This window comes from Mizuhopecten yessoensis, unplaced genomic scaffold, assembly GCF_002113885.1.
Source record: "Mizuhopecten yessoensis strain PY_sf001 unplaced genomic scaffold, ASM211388v2 scaffold716109, whole genome shotgun sequence".
Classification (NCBI taxonomy): domain Eukaryota; kingdom Metazoa; phylum Mollusca; class Bivalvia; order Pectinida; family Pectinidae; genus Mizuhopecten; species Mizuhopecten yessoensis.
This window is the reverse complement of record NW_018479952.1, coordinates 1-9,761: the sequence shown is the minus strand read 5'-3', so window position 1 is coordinate 9,761 and position 9,761 is coordinate 1. Positions and strand designations below refer to the sequence as shown.

At 37.5% G+C, this 9,761-nt stretch overlaps 1 protein-coding gene across 1 annotated transcript; it reads left to right on the top strand.

The window, feature by feature from the left end:
- The first annotated feature begins 457 nt into the window (after positions 1–457).
- On the top strand, positions 458–2,279 carry LOC110441724 (mid1-interacting protein 1-B-like). Its single transcript, XM_021484959.1, has one exon. The coding sequence runs from the start codon at positions 579–581 to the stop codon at positions 1,092–1,094; it is 516 nt and encodes a 171-aa protein (XP_021340634.1). The 5' UTR covers positions 458–578; the 3' UTR covers positions 1,095–2,279.
- The last annotated feature ends 7,482 nt before the right edge of the window (positions 2,280–9,761 follow it).

Below are 9,761 nucleotides of genomic sequence, written 5' to 3'. Positions count from 1 at the left end.
ATACTAATCCCTTACAAGGCCCACGGTACGTGGTTAGTTCACATGTATTAAAAAAAAATCAAACACGATCACGGCGCACTAACAGATATAACCTTGTAAAAATAGCACGTGTACCCCACCGCAGAGTCATCGCAAACCATGTGCGTCTGTTTTGATTTCGAACTATTCCATGCGACAAGGTGATGTTAAATGACCAATCAAAACGTAGCATTATCAGTCGACCTTGACTACCAGTCGACTCGTCGCTTAGGGAACATCAAGGTATTGCGTATAGATTTGAATACAATAAAACAATGTTTAAATGTTTATAAAGTCAGAATATAATTGTAAATATTTTGTTATATTTAATTACAATATGATGATGCGAAAAAGTGTTTAAAACATGAATACCATTTCACTTTTTTGCGTTTAGATTAAACCTGTCCTACCTAAAAGTGGTATCGCCCAAACAGGAAGTAATACTTGCACGCATATTAAGCAGCACACAGTCATTGCCGGCGAGTTGAGGAGTGATAAATCTTTGATATTTGAGTGAAAACATTACTAGATTCGCTGTCATTCGAGAGTAACACACCACTATGGATAACAGGAGTGTAATATTAAGCAATGGAGAGTGTAGCCAAGACTCCCTGATGTCTGCTTTGAACAAATTTGTGCATGCAGTCGATTCAATGGACGTCACTGTTATGATTCCCAATCGACTCAAAGATATGGAAGTTACCGCCTCAAATATACCCGTGGTAGCCGAGGAGAACAATAACAAGGCACTGTTACCTACTGTAAAACAAGGTACGGACTTATATAGTTTTTATTCTCTTCTCAAAACGGTGAAAACAGACTTGACAGTCGGCCCGCATAGAGTGCAGTCAGCTGTTTTGGGCGATACGGAAGAGGCCCCCGAAGGGGAACTCGAAAATACTCATACAGAAGAATCTGCTAAGAAAACCGCAGCAGCTTTCCGGCATCATTTGTCAGGTATATTTAGATTGTTACATCAAATGACTGACACTGCTAACTATTTAACAAATCGGTACGAGTCGGAAGTGGGCGGGAAATCATCTCAAAGTCCCTCACTGGCCCCCTTCGCTATCTGACTGTGTGGCTGAGGACAACACCCTTATAACTCCTTGACGACCCGGAGAACGCATGAAAGATTCCCCAGAATTATAACGATGCTAAGGGTTACTTGACAGGGCGTGTCACCACAAAAGAAGTTCATAAAGGAACAAGTGAGGTTCGTGACTCGTTTGATCCACCAGAACGTCGTTTTATAGACATTCTACTGCCAGCCAGCATCACATACCCATCCTCGGACTAGGAACCGCCAATAAGGCTAATTAACTATAAAGTGTGGTCCAGTGTGATGTGTTCTCGCGCTCTTTCGTCCAGAAACCATGGACATCCTGTGATATACTTTTCAATGTACTATGGTTTTAAACCGTACTATTGCTCAAAAACGAATCCCTTTTTATTTTCTATTTTCTATGTTGGAAAGACGGTCGACTTGTACACAATGTAACACATTGCTATCTCTGCTTGCAATATAATAAGCATGTTACCGTTTACGGTGCCATAAACGAACAGTGCTGTGCATACGATAAATTTGGTTTTACCGTAACTATTAATCCATGACGATACAGCTCATCGACGGTTAGCTAATGTTTACATGGTTCTCGTTGCCAAAATAGATCGTATGATTAAACGTGTGTATGAGTATGTGCGTGGATATGGAGAACATGTGGTTTGTGATCAGCTGTTCAATGTGCGACTCCTTTGCATTGAGTTTACGACACAAAAAGGTACATTATAAACTCTGGAAATTTCTCAATGGTTGAAATTATTATAAGTTAAAGAAAACAAAAGTGAAATAACCATATGTGTGTAACAAGGATATAAACGAATGAAGCTTCATAAGCTAGGTTCAGAAGATGACATTTTTTGTTTGAACCAGGTAGTTACCGTTTTATTCGTGTATGAACTTTGTACCTGGTCAATAAAGAACAGAATACGTTGACAATAAATCCAGCACGACGTCTTAGAGCAGCTAGGTGTTATATATACACAATACTGTAGTTATAACTTATTTATTTACTTACAAAATGAAGTTGTGTTCATTTTAATGTGTTGAATGATATGTGTATAATTGTGTTGTGATGAAAATGAATGAATGTTATAAACGTTCAAGATTATCTTTGTTATTCACAGAACTTTAGCAAGTTCTCAACTTCGCCTTATAAATTTATATATATATGTCTACATTAAAAAGGTGAAAACTTCAAGCGTGACCGAGTTGACTTTTATGTTTCGTCATTGGCGTAGGGAGAATGGTCTGATGTTTTGGTTGGTGTGACCACGTGGTAAATATTTGCGTCACTATTCACTGTTGGAGCTACTATGTACTAGGATAGGCTTACACTCAATCACACACCGTGACCTGTGACCCTGACTACCTGTATACGATTCATACTGGTTCGGTACAGGGACCTGAGGATTTGTCACAGCTAATGACCTAAAGTAAGGTGTTCAGAGTGATTTCACACGTTTAAGGGGTTTAGATCAACTTTGGGTAAAAATACCACCCCAATGTGCAAATATAGCTGTAACAAATACTCGGGTCTCTGTGGTCCGGAATGATTCACCGCCTACGTCAGAATTTCTTACTGTTGTCAATTACATCACACGATGAACAATCATATTTTATGAATGAGGAATTTTTATTAATAACCAACTGATTACTGTTGAGATCGAACTGAAAACGATGGAAATGAAGAACGAATGAAATAATTTTGTAAATATAAATCAACCACATTCATATTGGGAGATCGATGTATATTTAAATTCCAGAATCGAGACAACATTGATAAGACTAGAAATTGTCTGTAGGACATAAATGCCCCCCGCTCAGGGACGGGACGGACATGGGCAACACTACATATCTGTACTTATCTGTAACCACCCGCTATTTTTTAATCAGATGACGTCACAATGATATTTTTTAAACATGTCAACAATCGACCTATTGGATGTAGATCGGATTGCACTGTACACATCATTACAAAGCTATTATCGACGAATCTTATCCTTTATATACGGACTGGGTAGCACTCGGGTATGTAAATATTGAAAATTGAACAAAAGTTTGAAGTAGAACCTCTCTGTAAGAAGACCCACTCTAGATCTTCTTGTTTACAGTTTTAGAAGTATTAAAAGTGTTTTCTAACACCTATTTGCCAAACCAGCTACAAATGTAGCTTTTCGTGTAAATCCGTATAAAATTTCGTACTAGCAACTTTTCCAAAATGCTCGGGCATATTCAATGGCAGGTCGTTAAAAAAAGATGAAATAATTTTACTGAGAAATTTACTTTGCATGACTAAAAAAAATGTCTTTCTCATTTATCATTTTTTAAAGTTTGTATATATTGGTATATTTTACTTGGTCACTCAAACTGCCTTTAGGACGAAGTATTACACCCAAATACCCATGCTTGCTGAGAGTTGTAGAATTAAAACTTAATTTAGTTGTGATCTAAATAAAGTTATATAGTATACGAGATAAATAAAACATCAGTTTTATCAAAATTAAAAGTAACTAATTAGTGTTTTGACATGTCGCCAATGCATGGAATGTTATGGTAAATGGTTATAACAGGTGCTAGTTCGATGCAAGAAGAAGCTTCGGAATCCAAGGGTTCCGCTTACAATACTCGTATCTCTTCTACAGAGTTGATTTCAAAAGATGTACCCAAGTATCAATCAACTCTTTCTTAGTTCTCCTTTTTCTCCTTTTTCCTTTTATTCACTTGTTTTGTTCAATGGAGAACCACTCATCCCTCCCCCCACCCCCCATAAAAATTGAAAGGAGATAGTTTTTTCGGATTAAAAGCCTTAATCTATACCAATACAATGTGTTTAAAGGTGCGGACACCGTAAACAAGGGTTACATAACCTGTATTAACTATCGGTACGAACGGAAGTGTGTATGTTTCACTCTATGGGAACGGATAAACATTACGTGTGACCTGAACCTGACCTACCAAGGCCTAATGATACACATTGAGCTTATACAGTATACCCGGCCTAATGATACACATTGAGCTTACAGTATACCCAGCCTAATGCTTTCGCTTGATTTGGTTTCGACTCGTACCTGGCACTGCTGTTATAGTGTCGTACATATAGTGATGATGATGATGAAGATGAGGATAATGAAGATGATGAGGATGAGGATGATGTGTGATGTGTGCGAGTAAGTGTGAGTGTTCTTGATGATGAGGTTGATGTTTCCGAGTCAGTGTGAGGGTCTTTGTCTTATCTGTAATTGCCATAAATTGTAAAACTTCGGCAAATAAAGAACTTGAACTGGCTTAGTCTATAAATACGTCCATTTCTCTACGACAGACTTCATTATCTAATAAAAAACAAACTACTCAGGTTCTGAGTTACTGACATTTACTTCTGCTTCCTAATCATCAAGTATTCCGACAGATTCTGACGAAATCTTGGTGGGCTCTGACACTTTCGTCCCAAAGCGACAACCTTACGAAGATAGATAACGACCCCTGATCCCGACATTCTGACGAAATCCGGGGAACAGTTCGTACAGTGTGTTTGGTATACAGTAACCCTACTGAGCCTCTACAAAATTGTATTCAACAACCAGGCATTTGTTTTCAAAGGTGAAATTTAGTACGCTCTTCAAAAATATACATGCAGTAACACATACGTATATTAATAAATCTAATATTAACTTGCGAATAATAGTTTCAACTCATTTAATTAATTATAACGATCCTTCGTTAGGTGGGCAGGTTTATATAGACACAGACATCAACATTTAATGATACATTTTTGCGTTTCTCACTATCTTGCCACACCCGGTCGGTGAGCCAGGATTTTTTTAAGAAGGATGCAGAAGTCATGATGAAGGAACGCAAGTTTACATGATATCATTATAAGGGAACTTTAAAAGGTGAAACACTTGAAATCTGAAAAGGTTCATGATAACTTTGTCCGAAATAAATGTCTACAGTCGGGAATAACTATAACTATTTTATCGTCAATCGGTTTGAGACGAAATTTAAAGTGGAAATATTTCGATATCTTGTCAAATACACAGAGAAGTATACCGATATATTTCTGTCGTATTTGATTTAAAGGAATTCAAAGTTCAAAAGCAACCAGAAATGGCCTGAGGTTCGTCACTATCGGGCGATGTGCGACACCCTTACCTCCGGGAATGTGTTAAGGTGCGGAATGACGAGAATGTCACACCTACCGAACCTTGTCAGGTGGGACAGAACACAACCTAACACCTGTCTATTGTAAAACAGACAAATACGTATAGTCTCCCTCCTCCTGTGTATGTGATTGTCATTGACCAAAGGGGCATGGGGACCGGAGATAATATACAACTCAAAAACTGTTTCTGATGCATGCAGCATACTTTGTCGTGCGCGCTCCGCGAACTCAAGTGAATGGAATGATTTAAGAAACCATGACCTAAGACTTTTACTCGCATTCGCGAGGACACAGTTCTGTAGCTGCGCCCTACCGCGGCATTTTCTGTAATTTTTTGTAATTTTTGCTTTTTTTCTTGTACTCAAATATCTCCTTTTTAGAGGAAATAAAGTGTGATGATGATGATGATGATGATGATGATCTCTATCACAGGGGCATGGAACCTGGATTTAAATCATTATAATTATTATCTATATCACAGGGGCATGGGGACCGGAATTCATTAATTATGTATATGAATATGATCTATATCACAGGGGCATGGGGACCGGAATTCATTAATTATGCATATGAATATGATCTCTATCACAGGGGCATGGGAACCGGAATATATTCATCGCTTAATCTATATCCTGTGATGGCACCATAAAATATTAGCCGCTTTCTTACTCGTCAAGAGAGACCCAAACTTATTGTTATAATTATCTTTTTATTCAGATTTTTCATCAATGCAATGTACATGCTCACACATACATTGTCCAATGTCCACATTTGTCAAAGAATACATACATTCTCAGGATTCTCATATTTATCCACACTAGCACAAATTTGCATACTCATTTCTGTCTTCTTTTTTTTTACATATCAACATTTTATTACCCACATATACGCATCCATCCATGTGTCTGACATATATATGTCTCAATCATTCATTGCTATATCTCGTGTACAAATAGAACACAATCATATTTTTGTGCTGGAAAAAATATCTGCACTAAAGTTTATGTAATTTTATCAGTAGTATGGTTGGCAAGAAAGAAACATCCTTTCTTTATGTTTGGGAAAATATTATTTTATTTCATATCAAAAAGTATTTTGTGATAGATTTAAACATACAATATTGTACAGGAATATGTCCACTAAGAAACACTAATATATTATTATTATAAAGATATTTGTTCTCTTTGTTACCAAAATGTTCTCCCATTTCTGAATGCCACCACTCCGACTCATTCTTCCGATTTAGCTTTGGTCGATTCTCATAATTTTGCTGCTGAACTTTGTTGCCCCGGTTTCCAACCAGTTTGCAAATAATCTTCCGTGGCCTGACTTTCCCCAGGGACATGTACACCGGAACTACATGTAGTTCGTTATAATTATTATCTCGACCAAAGGTACATAGAAATCAGAACTCATTCTTCAATCTTCAGACATCTATCACAGGGACACGGGAACCGTAAATGTGCAGGGTCCGTAAAGAAATGACATGTAGCGTTGTTCTTTGAGGTTATAATTACTATATAAGGTGAGGGGCCCTAAGAAAATCGGAATTTTCCGTCCGATTCTTTTGCTCAAGTAAGGGGAAATCGAAAAAAAAACTAATTTGATCTGGTGCCTCTTTGCGGCACTAAGCCTCTTTGTCGTTTCTTGTCTACCATATCTTCTTTTTTCGGTGGTGTTTTCCTGTACAGCTCTGGTTAGCCAACTTTTATAATAACGCTACCGGGTTACGCTACCGTACAAATTGATTGGAATACGTCAGCATTTAAAAATACGTGTATCTAAAAAGTCAATTATCGCCTCCCTATTCTAATGATACTTTGAAGAAGTCGGTCTTGATAAGCGACTGTAGAAAGATCAGACGTATCCCATTTGACCTTCGACCTCCTGACCTTGGCCTTGGATTGATATCAAACGTCCGCATGTACGGAGATAACACCGCTACCTACACTGTTCTTTTATATACTACCGTAGTATATACAGTAGGTATATTTGTCAGGTCAAAGTCTTGTATTCGGAGCACTATACAATACAAAAGAACGTATTTCAACTATCATTATAAAAAAAGATATTGGTCATTAATTTTGCTTGTGGAATATTATGAAAACGAACATTATTAAAATATATTTATTGTATATATAAGTACATGTCTAATTATTTAGCTGTTGATAAGTTTTGATTTATTACTTGCTACAATAAACATAACCATCCCGGGTATGCGTTGGACGCCGGTCGATCAGAGAAAAACGTCCCGACATAATTTATTTTATGAAAAAATATGGTCAGCTAATAAATATAGGATCTTAGACTCGTTTCCATGTCATTTTAGATTGATGAAACGAGTCTAAGAATTTTCATTTTAGCTCAAGGTTCGCTAAAATAACTATAAAATCTTAGACTCGTTTCCAATCTCATAAGACATGGAGCGAGTGTAGGATCATTCTAAACATTTTCTTCAGGTTGGTAAGTATGGATGATAAGAATTATAAAGAGTGTAATATCCTTTATATCATACAAATGAAATACTGTCCTTTCATTCCTTAAAACAAACAATTGCATCGACCGTCATTTCATCAGCTGTTTTTTGTTGACATGACCGAAGCACTACTATCAAAATGTAGGTCAGATCTATCTGCTCTGTACCAGATAACTCAAAAAACATGGATAAATATGATATCAAATTAGTACTTTAGTACTTATGACCCNTTTTTAAGAGGACTTCAGCCCGTAAGGTGGCGCCACTACTCCTACATGACGACATTGACGGACTGGGGCCACACAGATGTCCAGAGAAGCTCCTCCGAGCCAGGAGGGGATTCGAACAATGTAAACTGAACTTTCTGACCACGGCGGTGGACAACTGGGATGGGCAGACCTCCGCTAGTGGATTATTTTACGGGCCATGCTTTTATCAGGGTAAGACCACCATAGCAGGTAGAACTGCCCAGAACAGCCTCGAACTTGACCGTAATTGAAAGCTTCTTTGGGACAATAAAAGGAAACCAGGAAAGTTAGGGCCAGGGAAGATTCTAAACTCTGGGGAAACAAAGTTAAGCCATCATCCGGGTAGCTCCGTCAATGGGAGAACAATTTTGAATCAACAAAGCTTAATAGACAAAAAGGAGTCGGAATGATGCATTATAGAACTGGAAGCGCATTTTTATTACAAATAGAACAAATCTCTTCAAGTTATAAAAAACATATCTTTATTTTTTGATATACATGTTTATTATGTTTGAGTCTGTAAAATTAATTTTGAAGTTGAATAAATAATCCTCTCCCAAATACGTACGAGTATTGTTTTTCCTTGTCAAAGATATTGCTGATAAGTTATGTAAGTCAACCACGACGTACCAGAGAGCAAAGCATTGACGGAACAAGGAACACCATACATTAGTATATTCCACATGAAAACAATGATAACCGGAACTACTTTTTGTTGTAATAAATTCAGATATGCTTTCGTTTACTGTATTGCTATAATCACACTAAAAGTATATGTATAGGTTTTAACAGATAAGTTGGATATCTATATCTATTATTCTATTATGGCCCTTTCCCGAGGGAACTGTTCTCTAACGGCTCGGGCACTATACCTCCCCAGACAACACTATAAGAGAACAGTTCCCTCGGGAAAGGGCCATAATAGAATAATAGATATAGATATCCAACTTATCTGTTAAAACCTATACATATACTTTTAGTGTGATTATAGCAATACAGTAAACGAAAGCATATCTGAATTTATTACAACAAAAAGTAGTTCCGGTTATCATTGTTTTCATGTGGAATATACTAATGTATGGTGTTCCTTGTTCCGTCAATGCTTTGCTCTCTGGTACGTCGTGGTTGACTTACATAACTTATCAGCAATATCTTTGACAAGGAAAAACAATACTCGTACGTATTTGGGAGAGGATTATTTATTCAACTTCAAAATTAATTTTACAGACTCAAACATAATAAACATGTATATCAAAAAATAAAGATATGTTTTTTATAACTTGAAGAGATTTGTTCTATTTGTAATAAAAATGCGCTTCCAGTTCTATAATGCATCATTCCGACTCCTTTTTGTCTATTAAGCTTTGTTGATTCAAAATTGTTCTCCCATTGACGGAGCTACCCGGATGATGGCTTAACTTTGTTTCCCCAGAGTTTAGAATCTTCCCTGGCCCTAACTTTCCTGGTTTCCTTTTATTGTCCCAAAGAAGCTTTCAATTACGGTCAAGTTCGAGGCTGTTCTGGGCAGTGCTACCTGCTATGATGGTCTTACCCTGATAAAAGCATGGCCCGTAAAATAATCCACTAGCGGAGGTCTGCCCATCCCAGTTGTCCACCGCCGCGGTCAGAAAGTTCAGTTACATTGTTCGAATCCCCTCCTGGCTCGGAGGAGCTTCTCTGGACATCTGTGTGGCCCCAGTCCGTCAATGTCGTCATGTAGGAGTAGTGGCGCCACCTTACGGGCTGAAATCTTCTTAAAAACATAGGCTGCTTTTGTAATATTATGAATACACTGCA

Excerpts from the sequence above, each read along its gene's own strand:
- LOC110441724 (XM_021484959.1), top strand. The coding sequence starts at position 579 with ATGGATAACAGGAGTGTAATATTAAGCAATGGAGAGTGTAGCCAAGAC.